Below are 15,654 nucleotides of genomic sequence, written 5' to 3' on the forward strand. Positions count from 1 at the left end.
TTATACTATTGCTACTTATACATATACCTTCCCCACCCTAGATCTTTCTATTTGTCACCTATAGCAGATTCTTGTGAAATGGTGGCCTTTGATGAGCTACAGTCATTTAATATCACTTCCAAATAATTGACAATGTTGTGATCCTGACTTGTCCAAAATAATATATGTGTAAAATACACATGTCTAATTCAGGAAGCTTCCTTTCCAACTATATGTCTTAATCTGGATGATATGTATGCTTTTTTCTATCTGCTGGTAAGCCAATTTCTTTTGAATGATTATGGATATCTTTGGAGAACCTCTCCCATCAGTAGAGAATTCATCTTCTGTTTGGCCTCTACCCAGGACATCCTACATATCACTGGTGGATAAAATAGATCTTATTTTTTTACATTGCCCTTGCTGTTACTACTTTGAGGATCACCAAATAAAGTTTTCTTTATGGTAGCATCTACATAGAATTTCTTTGTAGGACTTTAATATTCTCTTTGAGAATATCTTGTTTGAGGTTCTATTAAAGGTTCTTTAAGGTTCTCTTATTGTAGTGAGTCAACTGCTTTTAAAAATAATCCACACATACTAGACAGCTGTATCACAGAGTTTCTATACTTTTTAGTCATCTAGGTGAATGACCTTGTCAGCTGTAGTTGACAATAGTCAATGAAAGCCTGTTTGTAGTGTGGTATTGAATAACAATCACTGGAATTGGACTTGGGTTTTGAATCACAGTCTTACTGGGTGTATTAGTTCTTTAAGCTCTCGAATCTCAGTTTCCCCATCTGTAAAATTAGTGACCTTCTAAGATCTCTTCCAGTTCTAAGTAACATGATACTAGATTTTGGTCAAGAATGTCCTGCATACACATACCTTATCATACTTTCCCCAGAGATATTATAGGAATGATGAAGGTAAATTTGTTTTTACTAAAATGGATGGAATTGCCTTGATTTTTAGATAAAAGTACTGTCTGTGGTCTTTTCTTTTTTAATCTATTCTTTGAGATCCTGAAAATAATTACTGATTGTCTTTAAAATTGTTTTGCTTCTACAGTATGAATTTCTTTTGCATAAAGTTGGTCAGGTTGAGCTGGTTTTCCCAACTTCATATTTTATGGATTATTGCTTTGTTTTCACTTAGAAAATCAAGTCTGTATGAGAGTGGCGGAATCAGAATATAATTCTTAGATGTAGAGTTCAGAAATGTTGTTTTTCTCTAAAGTAGCTGATGTAAATATGTCGCTACAGTCACCATGGAAACACTAAAAGATATATTGTTTTCTAATCCTTCCTCCCCTTCAGTTTTATCTACAAGTATTTTTGAGATGATTTGGAGGTTAGCAGTCTCTCCCCTACTAGTGGCTATCAGTATTACTTGTCAAGGATGTTGTAGGGAAACATTCTTATACAGATGGTGATCGGATGACCTCTGATCTTCTAACTTTTGAGGTTCTTAATTCTGTGATTCTGGCCTAGTTATCACACGTATTTGTTTTTCTCTCAACTGTTTCTTTAAAAAAAATTTATTTTTCAATTAACGAGTATTTTATTTTCTCTTTCCTGCTCACCATTGGAGAAAAAAAAAGAAAAAAAACCAAGCCCTTGTAACTAATATGTTTAATTAAGCAAAATAAAGTTTCACATGGATCATGTCCCAAAATGTATTTTGCTTTTCACATCTTGAGTCCATCACTTTTCAGAAGATGGACAGCATGCTTCCTTATCAATTCTCTGCAATCATGGTTGCACTGCTCAGAGTTTTTAAGTTTTTCGTGGTCGTTTGTCTTTTTAATGTATAAATTAATTTCCTTGGTTCTGTTCACAAGCCTTCCTAGGTTTTTTTTTTTTGAAATCATTTCTTTCATCATTCTTAGGGTACAGTAGTATTCCATTATTTCATAACTGCTTTTCTGGTTTCAACTTCCTTGTTTGGTTACTCTTTTACATTGTTTAAATTTCTCTAAGGAATAGTGAGAGTAAATATCTTAGTCTTCGCTTTTTTTTAAAGAATTCAGCTTATTTAAGCAGGTAGGTTGGGAACTGGTTTAAGTACAGACAGTGCTTTCTTAAATCATCATTTGGTATTGGTTTAGCCTTTGAAATTGTTGTCTCTGAGGTTACCAGTTATTTCTTAATTGATAAATCTTATGACTGTTCCCAGTACTCATTTTCTATTATCTCTGCTGCTTTTGACACTGTTGACCATTCTTCTCCTTAGCCTCCTGGGCTTTTGTGACATTGCTTTCCTCTCTTCTGGTTTTCTGTCTGATCACTTATTTTCTCTTGGGGGATTTCAGTCTTGCATGCCCCAGAAGGTTCTGTCCTGAGGCCTCGTCTTTCTGCAGCCTTTCTTTAAAATTTTCGAAAAGCATTTATTGAACCTGTGTATGTTCTAGTAAATGCTAAAAATGCAAAGATTGTTTTTAAAGCCCAGACAATTAAAAAAAAAAGGAAGTCATGATACTGTTTTTAACAACTTTTCACTCTACTTGGAAAGAACTTGGGATGCTGATAGTTACATAAGTAAACATAAAATGATCGAGGAGAAGGGAGAGTACCAACTACTGTGCAAATAAGTAATGCCCTCAATTTAGAAGGTGGCACTTGAGCTAAGTCTTAAAAGGAGCTGAAGATTCCAGGAGGTGGAAGAAAGGAGGATATAGCATGTGCAAAGGTGGGCATTGGAATGTAGTGTACTAAAAACAGCAATAGTCCAATTTGCTTGGAAAGTAGCATTTGTTAAGGGGACTTGTGAAATATTGGCTTGCACTGTGTTGTAAAACTTTAATGACAAACAGAAGACTTATTTTGTTTTTTAATTTTCTTGAGGGATCACATGAGTTCAGTTACTGTCTCTGTGTAGATGATTACCATATCTATATATCCAACCTTAATCCCTTGCCTCAGGTCCAGTCTTATATTCCCAACTGGATGCTCTGTAGGCATCTCAAAAACATCTCTAAAACCTCATTATCTTTCTTTCCCCCAATCTACCCATTCTCCAAATTTCTTTTTCTCAAGAAGTGACCATCTTTCCATTTAGGTTCCTAAGCTCATGCTCACCCTTGACTCTTATCACTCATGCCCTATCTTATAGCCAAATCTTTTTAATTCTACCCCCACAATATCTCTTGCATATTCTTTCTGCTCACAAAGCCATCCGTTTCAGGCCCTCATCACCTGTTGGCCTAGACTGTTGCAACAACTTTTTTTTGTGTGTGTGTGTTCATGACTTTCATTTTTCCTTTCTGTGGTCAGTTGCTGAAATAATCTTCCTAAAGCAAAAGTCTGAATATATTACTCTTCAGTTATTTTCTCTAGGATAAAATATAAATGCCTCAGTTTGGCTTTTAAAGCCTATCCAATCTATCTCTAGTCTACCTATCCTTCACATTAATGTCCTTTAGACATATTGGAATTATTGCTGTTCTTGACTGCATTCCATATATCTGTACTGACTACCTAAAGTATACTCCCTCCTCAACTCTATTTCTTAGAATCACTAACTTACTTTACAATTCATTTAATGTGGCACCTCTTCTGGAAAATTTTTTCTTGGTGACCCCACTACTTGTTTTTACTTCTTTATCCCTACAGATCATGAAATATTTTAATTGTGTTATAGCTTCCTAGTAGAATGTAAGCTTCTTGAGGGAAGGAATTATTTTTCATTTTGTCTTTGTTATCTCCATCACCTTTCATTAGTGCTTAATAGTGTGCTAGGGACAAGCAAAAGTGAAATTGTCCTTTATTTCTTGATTCCCAAAGTATATTTTTCCTGTGTGTTTTTATTTTCTTGATAAGCCTCATTTCCACATTGACGGCACTAGTATTGTTGACTTAATTTGGGGGGAGGCAGTCTTGTTAAATTCTTCATAGAATTTCTCCGGTTCTTAATTCTCTCCATCACTTTTTGAGACATAAGCTCCAACTACTTTCCAAGTGACGTTTTCTTATGGTTTTTTCTTTGTAAGAAGAACTAGCCAAGTATCACAGAAAATACATTTCTTTATTGCTTTTAGGCATTGTACATTCCCAAGTAGAATCTTTGAGCTGTTCTTCCATTTAGCTGCAATTTCTTTGTCTTAGGTTATATATTTTTTTTGCTTTGCATGGAGGAAGAACTTATCTTTTTAAACTGCTTGTCTTTTTTTAAGTATCATGAGACCAGGCCAGATTGTAGATAGCTTAGTAGAACTCACAGGGAAGAATACTTGATACATGATGAGTTTCTTCTAGAAATACAAAGTGAGATATGCTATCATTGATACATAAACAGGCATTATGCAGAACTCACCAGTTGAGTTTTAAAAGCTTTTAAAAATTAAATCCTTCAGATCTTGATATGTAAGTCATTGGTATATTTAATGAAATTACAAAGAGTTGCACTTGAGTTACTTGTGTTTCCCCTTTAGCCATTTCTACTGTTTGATTTTTATATTTCATTTTTGCGGAGAAAATAATATCTGTATCCTTCAAGGAATTTTTAGTGTAGGGCTGGACAGCAATGTTTTTTTGATATGTGTCACTAGTGATTATAGAAGATTTAGTTTAGCATGGCTGATAATTATGGCTAATCTGATTATGATTTAGCATTTACAGTGATGGAAACTTCGTTGGAATACCTGGGGATTAGGTCTTCTGATTAATAGAATTTTCTGGTTAAGTGGGTGTTAATCAGACATTCCCTTTTTTCTTTGTTGAAAATTTTTCCGAAGTATATTAATCTGATATTTGATAGTCTGAATTGTATTGAAGTGACTATTAACCTAAATTAAATGCACATTAATCAGAAGTTTCCTTTCCTATTGAAAAATGTTCTAAATGGTTTTAGTTCACTTTTATAGCCCATAGTAAATTAGGGTACTGAAATCAGTGAATATTTGATGATTGATCTTTTTACTTTAGGGTCTTTATTCTGAACATCATTCATGATTGATAACAGATGTAGAGAGTTGGAGATTGAGGGAAACCTGTATCAATTCCTGGATATGTGTGTGTATACATACGTGTATGTGTATACATACACACAGAGACTCACGAAGTAATTTTTAAAAATAGTGTTGTCGTTACCAGTTGCTTTTTCTTGAAAGTTAATGTACAGGAAATTGGATTTTTATGCTGTGTGCTGGAAATCTTAGTGGAGTTTAAGCTTTGACTTTCTGGAATGTTTTTTATGTATGTGTATATATATATATTTTAAATTCAAAGTGCTTTACAAATAAAATGAGGCTGTTGTATAATTTTCACAGTAATGGCATAAAATGCTTTTAAGAGTGTAATTCACTTTCATACTTTGTATATTTTAGGTGCTATTGTAGAAGATAGTTTAAATTTAAATGATCTAAAACAGACTTAAATGGGTTATTGTATTTATGTAATTTGAGATTTGATGATTTTTTTCTGTAAAAAATATGAATATATTGTAGCCTGTCAACAGGTAAACCAGTAATATGCCATTCTACATGCATGGTGAATCAATATTACTTAAAAAAAGTTGGTTTTGAATTTCCAAATGCATAGTCTACAGCAGTGAGAATTTTTTTTAAAAAAGAAACAATTCAAAAATACCTTAAGTGTTCTTTTAGACTCAAAAACAGGAAAAAGAAAATAATTTGGTTGTAGGTGATTTTACATTCGATAGCTTTATTTCTTATGATATTTTTTTTGTCTTTCTATAGGGCTGAAAGACACACAGAAGTCTTCATGGATATAGTTGATACATTTAATCATTTAATTCCTACTGAACACTTAGATGATGCCCTATTTCTAGGATCCAACCTGGAGAATGAAGTCTGTGAGGATTTTAGTACAAGTCAGAATGTCTTAGAGGACTCGCTGAAGAACATGCTCAGCGATAAGGATCCTATGCTAGGATCTGCGAGTAACCAGTTCTGTTTGCCTGTTTTGGATAGCAATGATCCCAATTTCCAGATGCCTTGTTCAACAGGTAACTCTTATGATCTTTTTTTTTTTTAAAGTCTGCAATTAAAATAAAGTACTTTTTAGCAGCATCCTTTTTGATGATGAAGAAAGTGAATTTAGGATTCTACCCTTTATAGCTTAGAGCTTCTCAGGCATCAGAATAAGAGCTTATATCAAATTGAGCCTTCCTGACTATTCTCTCTGGAAGGTTGTTGAGTTTTCTTTTGGAATGCTTTAAATTGTAGTCCTATCACAGGGGAAGGACTAAAGAATCTCTCAGTGTCGCTTCCAGGCCTCTGTATTATTTATCCCAATTTATATTCTTGATGTGCTTTGTGTAGGCACTCTCCTCACAGCCAGAAAAAATGAATCAAAATCTGTAGCATTGAAAAACCAGAATATGAGCATTTTATGGGGCACAATATGATACTTTTGTCATACTTTCTCATACCCTAACAGTGGTGGTGAAGGTATTTTAAATGATAGGTTTTCTATTTGTTATTTTGTGGTAGAATGGCTACTAGTATGTTCTTTGAAAGAAGTATGATAGAAAAATTGTAATGAGTACTTTAATTTAGACATCATAGAAAGTGTGCTTTGGGAATAGAAAAGTCAGTGTGGTATGTCATCAAAATAAAACATTTTAAAAAGAATTTAAAAAATTGAAATGACTAAGCTAGTTGGACTGGCAGTAACTTGAAGAACATTTACATTTTTTTTGGTATAAATACTCTTTAAAATATTGTAGTATTTTATGTTTGGGAAAAACCACAGGCTTTCTTTAAGTAAGGAAAGGAATAACACTTTAAAGTTGCAAAGTATTAATTTTCTGGTAATCGTATGTGTCAATTAGTAAAAGAAGAAAGAAAAAATTCTTAACTACCTTTGAAAAGTTCTATCATTTTTTTTTTCTTTTACCTCTTCCCTAATAGTAGTTTCTCAAATGTATGTATTGGACTGTTTTTCAATGACTTATTTTTTTACAGGACTTTTCAAATGAATACTTTTAAATGTGAGCAAAATTTTCTGTGTAGCTAATTTTTTTCTGTTAAACATATAAGTTGTAATATAGCTGTAGGTGGCCCAATCCTGCTTCCTTTGTACATCGAGTTGTTTCACATTTGATTGTTTAGACCAATTCTGCTACCTACAGTTTGAAGTTCTTTCTGTTTGACAGTCTAGTAATGCAAGGGTCCTGAACTGTTTGCAGTTTTTGTGGCTCTAAGTAACAGACATTTCTTTGATGTCACTTAATTTTACATTGAAATATTTTCATTGTTTTCTAAATGCCTTGAAGCTTTTCCAGTTTTTAAAAAAAATTATTTTTTAAGATTTTATTTTGGTGCTTAATGTTAATACAGTGTTTTAATTTGTGCTTGTATATTGCAATTAAAAAAAATTCCTTTACTAACTTAATTTACAGTTGACACTTGATGCACCCATTTTTCTTCCCTTTGCAAAACTCCAAACCTTTCATTGTTTTCATACAGGTTTTTTCCTTTGGTGATTTATTTCGATAAAAAGTTAAAAATTAAATTGTTGAAACTTTGTTATCATCAGTAAAAGTTTTTGGACTCTTGTTTATTTACTTTTACTCCTTCCCCATCAAGAAAGTCTTACTAGTTATAATTTATGACTCAATATTGCTTTCTGCTTGAAGTTATCTTTTGGAATTTTACATGTTGATTTTAGTGAGTCAAGTTGTATTGAGAATTTTTTTACATTAAAGTTGTTTTGAGGCATGTACTTTTTATAGCTCTCTGGTCAACTTGTTTGTATTTGTTATTAATATTTCGGTACAGATAGGTTCTTGAAATAATGTAGCATCAGTTTTATAGATCTTTTAAAATAATTCTTGAATGTCTGTATTGCTTTGTGTAACATGACCATGATGGGGAGGAGATATTTGAACCAGGTGACCTTTTGAGTCTTTTAAACCTTTGGTTATTTACATTTTCAAGTGATATTGGAAAACTTAATTCCTTGAAAAGTATCTGGAGAAATTTCCTTGTTAGTGAAAATCTATGTTGATATTTGATACAGCTTTAAATGGAACACAAGCTATTTAAATTTCTGTGTTACAATGAAAAATATATAAATAATATTTTATCTTTCTTTGTCTCATTTATTTGGAATGACTGAAAAATGAGATAAATAATATATTTGTACACTCATAGAGGAATGTAACTGATAATTCTGCATTTTAAGTATGCTGAACTAAGGAAGTTGTATTGTAAAATCCCACGCTTTCATTGGTTTTGCTAAAGTGATTGAACAACTCTTAATAGTTTATTTTTGCAGTTGTAGAGATTTCAAGCTTGTAATTGCAAAGCATAGAAGGGGAAAACACTTAAAAAGTCAACTACTGTATTTTCATTAATGTGAGTTGTATATTGCTTTATTTTTTTATTCACAGCAGATGAGGCCTGTACTCAAATTTGTGAAAATGTTTTAATAGTATCTGATAAAATATGTAATCCTAAATAATTTTCTATTGGTAGTGAGTTGTAACACTATATCTATATCATACCTTGCTGGCTACTTTTAAATTCCTTTATTTTGGTCTTTTTTAATTCTACCATGGTTTACTATATTAGTCTAAATTTTGCTTTTGTTAGGAGTATGTCTGATTTCAATTTTTGTTGCTTGTACTTTTATGCAGAATGTTTTTTCACTCTTCTTTTGTCCCTGTAAAATGTGTAGTACAGTTGAGAACACTTAGCATAATTTCACTCTCCATGTAATTTTCAAAGTTGTACCTTGTAAATACTAGTGGTTAGTCCTCTATATATGTTCAAGTTTTTCTGCTTCATAAGTCTTGTGATAATATAGTTAAGGTCATATTTAATAATAGAACAGCATAAATGAAAGTTAGATTTTTGTTTTTTTGGCTATTTTTATTTACTGCTGATTGATCTTAATTTAATCATTTAATTTTCTTTAGTGTTTCCTTGGTGTATTTTTGGCATATAGAAAGCAGGTTCACTTACTCATCAGTTATTATATTGTCTGCTACACGCAGAAACAGGGCCAGTTTCTTGCGCTGGGAAAAATGTGTGGTGTTTTCTGTAATCCTGGGCTGTGAATCATGGAACCACCACCATTTTAGAAGAATCAGGTTTACATTTGACTCCTAAGGACAATGGAAAGATCTATAGTTGGTGTAAGGAACGTGTAGCATATTACCAAAAATGTTTGTGTAAAATAATGGCATAAAAGACATCATCAGGGATAGATATAATTGGGAGAAGAGGTGGATCTTTTCATGCTTTAAGAGTGAGGAATGGAGATATATGAATTAGGGTAACGGGGGAAAGACTTTGAGTATGTTAAGTAGGACCAACCATCCATCCTTTCCATCAAAAGAAAAACCTAAAGAAAGGTAACAAAACTATGCAAGATCTGAGAAAAAATGTTATTTTCTCTTACAGTAAAAGAGGATGAGATGTGGGGAGTAAGGATTTTAATTATATTATTATAAAAGATTATATTATGCAACATCTCTGAAAGACCCAGTGCAAGCTTTTATAGCTTGGATTTTAGTTGCTTAAGAATGTTCCATAGTAACCTCATTCCTGTAGAACAAAGTGCCCACTGTCATAATTTCATCTGCTAGATTTTTGTGGAACTTTTTAATGGAGTTAAATTATACTTGTATTAAAAAATTTACTGCATCAACTTAACTAAAAACAAAATTAAAACAAATTCTAGAATCACTTACTATACAATACTTTTTGATATCTGACTACATCAGTATGGGTATCTTTAATTGAGATGATGACCCATTTACAACTCATCCTTATATTCCTGTTGTCTATATCCTCCTGTAAAATCCTTCACAGGCCTTCCATCATACTGTGAGCCTTCCTTTAGCTCTCTTGACACTGAAATAACAGTAAAACACATAGGATATCTATAGGTTAGCCTTTTCATTACATAATGGTACCACCTTTTCTGGGTACACATGTCTCTGATAATGTTGTTTTGATACTTCTGTAGTCAAATCTGAACGGGCAGCTAGGTGCTGCAGTGGACAGAGCACCAGTGCAGGAGTCAGGAGGATCTGAGTTGAAATCTCACCTCAGACGCTTGACACTCACTAGCTTTGTGACCTTGGGCAAGTCACTTAACCCCAGTTGCCTCATCCTGGGTCATCTGCAATCATCCTGATGAATATCTTGGTCACTGGATTCAGATGGGTAAGTGAGGCTGGTGACCTGCACAGCCCTTCCTCACTAAAAACAAAAAGTCAAGTGCAAGTCATGTCATTATTTCTCTGATGGCATGATCTTCTTCGGCAAGGAAGGACAAACACACAGTCAAATCTGAACACTTTTCCAATCATTGTTCTGTATCGCCATCTTCACTGTTAGCACATCTAGGATTATGTTAGAGCATTTATTAAGTATTTATTATGTGCTAGGCACCCAATTAAGTTCCAAACATGGTGATTCCATTTTCTTTTGATAAAGAAAATAGTTTTGTTATAATGATTTTTGCAAATCTTTTTCATTTTTCTTTCATTTGTAGCTCTTTGATTTTCATACTTAAATACCCTTGAGATAACTTTGCTTGGTTTCTTGCTAATCTTTCTTTTTGCCTCTACTACTTCTCTCTTTTTTATCACTTATAATTAATCATCTATCAACCTTTGTAAGGTTTTACAAGCAAGTTTGTAATCTAACCTTCTTTTGCCAGTTGGTAGTCTTCTCTTTTTGTTTGGCAAGTGAATCAGATATTTGCTGAATCAAATCGGTTTCCTTGATATGGCAGTTTCTGCATTGGTTAAACTTCTGGATAGAACTGTTTTATTTCCCATTATTGATTTTTGGTTACCTGTTCAAGGTTGCTTCTTGTTCTATATTCTTTAAAAAAAACAAACAAACCTAAATCTGATCTTAGCTCTAACAAGTAGATTGACAGTATATAGTTGACTCATACTTAACTCCCATATTAATAACAATTTTTTTCCTTTGTTAAATATAACTTCTTTAGTTTTTTGTGCTAGTATTTGGTGCTCAACATGTCTAGTACCTGATTCTTTTTAAGAAGAAAATGTTCATGCTTTGGAGGCATGTGAAGGTCAGATTAAGGTTACCTTAATTGCATATCATATTTTGTCATTGTCTTATAATTTTGTTCCTTGCTTAATCAAGTTAGTATTATGACTGTACATATATACTTGATTTGGGAGAAGACTCCCATTTTGTTAATCATTTATTTTTCACCTATTAAAATATGGGGAATTTAATTTTTTCATGAAGTTGTTCACTATGTTCAGTGCCTCCCAACTTTCTTCTTGAAGACTCATGCTCTATAATTATGAGGTATAATCAAGGTCAGAGGCTATAACTTACCTAAATGTTACATTTTTCACATTAGCTGCTTAATAATGCTGATGATATATTATTTATTCTTAACTCCTATATCATATTTTCGAACATTTTTCACTCTTCTCCTTTCCTCATTTTTACATTACAGTCCTTAAATATATGGTTTCATTTGGAAAGTTTGATAGACTTATTCTCCTTCCTCATTTTATGTAACAAATATTGATAAATAACCCATAATTCTTCTGATAGTTATCTTTTTTGCAAAGGGCTTTGAGGAAAGATTACTATGACTACCAGCATAGGAGTTGATACGGTGCCATTAAGGAGTGTTTCTTGCTTTTGGTTACATGATGAAAATCAATCTTGTCAATTCTTTTATTTGCCTGTTTAAGTAATGCCCATGAGCTTTCTTGCATTTAGTTGCAGCTTATCTGGTTTCTGGGTTAATATATAATTTATGATGAGAATGTCCAGGTTGATTATAAATTTAGTTCCTCCAGTGATTGAATGAATATATTCACTTGATAGAGATCTCACATTTATAATACTTGTACTTAAATTAATGTTTATAAGCAGTCTAAAATTATGTAATTCTTTGTAACCTTTACCCCTTTTTCTGACAGTCTGCCACTATCAGTGTAGAAGTAGAAGAGGGCTATACTACAATGAGGACCATGTTATATTTTCTTTGTTTCATGGTTTGTCATACTCATGCATCTAATCTTGGAGTTGTTCTGGGAAAGCAAAGTCTGCAACTAGGACAGTTTTTAAAGCCTCTTCAGTATGATAGTCTGCAAGAGCTAGTGTTCCTTTTGTCATAATATTAGTCACATCCATAACATGATGAAGCATTGGAGTGGGACTTTAGGGAGGTTCTGAAGTACTCTAAAGTGACTGCATAGAAATTTAGTCTTTAATAGATTGTTATCTTTGAAATGGCTTTCCTTGTTTCTGAAGTATTGAATTCAGGCCCATTAATTTGAACAGTTATATTAAAGTAGCTTATGTTTAACTTTTTCTTATTTTGCCTTTCAAATGGATGCTGTGATTTTGTTTTTATGAATGAGGGAACTGGAGATGTTTAATTATAGAAAAGAAAGTAATGGAGGACATGGAATTGTGAGAGGTAGTTTAGTGCAGTGGAATGATAATGTTCAAGATTGAATTTAGACTGGTTCCAGTCCTGCTCCACCCAACTCCTTAGTCCCTCTGCAACATTTGGCAAGACACTTAAGATCTCTAAATCTTTGATGTTAAAATTTTATAGCTATTAGATATCTATTCTAGTGACCTTAATTTCAAGGAAACTTTGACCGAAACTTTGACCTAATGAGGTTGGCATTTATTTCATGTTACACAATAAATTATAGAGTGAGGAAGAGAACCCAGACTTGCGACTGAATATAGTTGTCTCTTTGATAATTGTCTTACAAGTATTTAATGGTTATTTTGTGGAAGAAGGCATAGTGTTACTTTTGTGTTTTTTAAGAGGACAGAATTTACCAATGCATGGAAATTCTGTGAATCCATTTCAGCTTTTGTAAGAGCTTTTAATATTAAGATCTGTTTGGATGTTTCTTTCACTTACTTACTTGTTGTTACCTCATTTATCCACTTATTTATTTGAAATTAGCATTTTTTTTATTATGGTTCTTTTAAACATATTCATAATATCTTAAATTTCTAGATAAATCCATATATATATAATATAAATCATGTACATTAAGTTAAATAAAGTGTGTATCTGTATATGTGAATGTATACATGCACACACTCTGATAAATTTTATTTGGACACAGTATACACGTCCCAAGTAATACATTTTCCCTCAAAGTTAGTTGTCTGAAAGCATTTAAGCCAAACTGTGATTGTGAATTACGCATACCACCTTACACTTGGAGTTTACTTATTCTTAATGGAAAAGATATGCTATAAATTTGATAGTATAATACTAATGTTGACCATTGTATTCAATATGATCTCTCTCCTGTTGACTTTTTTTACGTTTCTGTAATCATATGTATTGTGCTTTTGACTTTGTCTTCTTCAGTTTGCATGTTAATCTTTGTTTTGATTCTTCTTAGAATCTACAGTTTTTTGGGGGAAGAATAAGAGAAAGCATATGAGGGAGACTGAAATTTTCCAGAGGATGCTTTAATAATATTTAATAATAATAATGATGCTTTAATAATTTAAAAATGTAGTTTTTCATTATTATTGGTCCTAGTTAGTTGTGGATTGAAGTTCATTTAGAGTGGGATAAATCTGAACTGATTAGATTTCTCCTTGTATTTCTTCTATTCCCATGCAATTACCTTGCAAAACTCCTAAAACTCTAGTAGAGTTGTGGATAAAGTTTGCTCACTAAAAGTTCACTTTTCTTGATATTCCAGGCACTCTACAATTTAGTGTCATGCCACCCACCCCTTCTCATATCATATATTACTCTCCCTTACATACCCTATCCAGTCAGATTAGATTATTCACCTTTCTTTTTAAATGCTTTACACTTTTCCACTTTTTTGCTTTTGCTTATGCAGAGAACATTTCAGTGCTTGAAATGACCTCAACTATATTCCCCACAGTATCATTCATCAGCCACTTTCTCTAGGAAATTTGCCCTGATACTACCCCTACCTGACCCTAGTTAATAGTGACCTTTTATTCTTTGTACCTCACATAACATTTGCCCCTCTTTTTTGTATTTTATTGCTTCATATAATTTATTTTATAGTGTTTGTGCATGATTGTAAGTTCAGTGTCAGTGAGAGAACACACCTAACCTGACAGCTCTTAAAGATTTACTGTTCTTCTACACTCCAAGTTGTTAAACTGAATTCTTTAATCATATATCATCTTGAAATAGTATTGCAGCTGTAGTGTGATATTTAGATCATACTCAATTATTTGCAACATATCCATTAGCAAGAACGTTGGAAACTTGAAGTACCTTTGACTTTGAAGGGATGTCAAGATAGTGTAGCTACTATGACCTCACTTTTATTCTTGCTGCTGATGTATCTGTCATGTCTGTTAAAGGTGCTATCCTGAATAGTGTTTGCTTAGTTGAAGTAGAGTCCTTAGAAATAGAAGTATAACTTAATTTATACAACTGGTGAGGAGCATACGTTCAGTTCTCTCTCTGTCATTTTCTGTTTTACATCTTCTCTCTTCCTGGTTTTTTATCCTCTTCGTATTGTAAAAAACATAACTTTCCTGCAACCTGCTACTCACTTTAGCCATTCTTCTATTTGTCCTTTATAATTGCTATTCCTTACCATTTATTCTGCCCTCACACTCATTATTTGTACAACTTCCTGGGAGGTCTCATCCCTAATTTCCCTGATACCTTTTTGGTGCTCATTCTCAACTTCATTATATGACTTCCTTGAAATTCTTTCCTTCCTTGTCTTTTATGATCATGTCATTTCATATCTCCTCCTTTGATTGTTCACTGTATTTTTGCTGGTTCTGCTTCTTACCTCTACCTGAGTTTTCTCCAAGATTCCTTCCCTTGTTCCTCTTTACTGTTCTTTTGTTAATATTATTCACCCTGTACTTCAACTGTTACCACTATGCAAACTACTGCCAAATCTGTATTTTTTCTTTCTACTCTCCAAATTTGGCCTGCATTGCTAAATATCTTCCGGACATTTCTATCTATTAGGTAGAATCATGTGTAAATTAAACTCAACATGTGTTAAACCTTTGCCATCATCTCTGCCCAAACTACTTTCATCTACTGACTTCCCTATTCTCTTGACTCAAAAGCTCAGCTTCAGACTTGACTCTTCCCTTTATCTCCTCCCTCATATTCAGATGGTTCTGAATTCCTGTCATTTACTTTGTAATGTTTTTCATATTCTTTCAGTACAGGACATTTAATTTTTAAAAAATGTTGTTTGTAAAATACATCTTTTATTTTCGAATGGCATGGGTCTGTTCCCAGCTTCCTTCTCTGGGTCATTCTGCATACCATTATACCATTGCCATATTAATCCTCCGAAAGTAAATCTTTAGTATTACTCCTTCAGTTTTTTGCTTCTCATTCATTGCATATAGGATAAAATCCAGACTCCCTTAGTTTTGACTTTCTAACGTAGACAAGGGATATTCTCTTCATAGGGTGAGAAGGTAAATATTTATGTTGGTTTCCTTGTGATGAAATAAAACGAAGAGGAGTAAGGCCTTCCACTTCTTATGATAATGATTGACATATTTTGGGGAAAATAAAAATATCTAAAGCCAAATGTTAACTAGATTTGGAGCAGAGAAGAAAATATACAGGAGGAAGCAGGATCATTGCTTAGTAATAATTTGGTAAGTTTTAGGAATTTTTTTTCTTTTTTTGACAAGACTGGAGGAAAAAAATAATTTTGGTAGCAGCCCTGGTACTACGA

At 32.8% G+C, this 15,654-nt stretch overlaps 1 protein-coding gene across 8 annotated transcripts in view; it reads left to right on the top strand.

The window, feature by feature from the left end:
• PHF3 (PHD finger protein 3) overlaps positions 1–15,654 on the top strand; it is a 107,491-nt gene that overhangs the window by 16,015 nt on the left and 75,822 nt on the right. For 5 of the 8 annotated variants that reach the window (XM_072642549.1, XM_072642556.1, XM_072642550.1 and 2 more), the window contains exon 2: positions 5,678–5,946. The exons of 2 other annotated variants lie outside the window; for them this stretch is intronic. In XM_072642549.1, coding sequence (XP_072498650.1) covers positions 5,703–5,946 — 244 coding nt within the window. In that variant the 5' untranslated portion in view covers positions 5,678–5,702. Of the gene's footprint in view, positions 1–5,581; positions 5,947–15,654 lie in introns of those variants that run through there. One more of the 8 variants, XM_072642548.1, reaches the window with a different exon arrangement.

This window comes from Notamacropus eugenii, chromosome 2 (genome assembly GCF_028372415.1).
Source record: "Notamacropus eugenii isolate mMacEug1 chromosome 2, mMacEug1.pri_v2, whole genome shotgun sequence".
NCBI classification, from domain to species: domain Eukaryota; kingdom Metazoa; phylum Chordata; class Mammalia; order Diprotodontia; family Macropodidae; genus Notamacropus; species Notamacropus eugenii.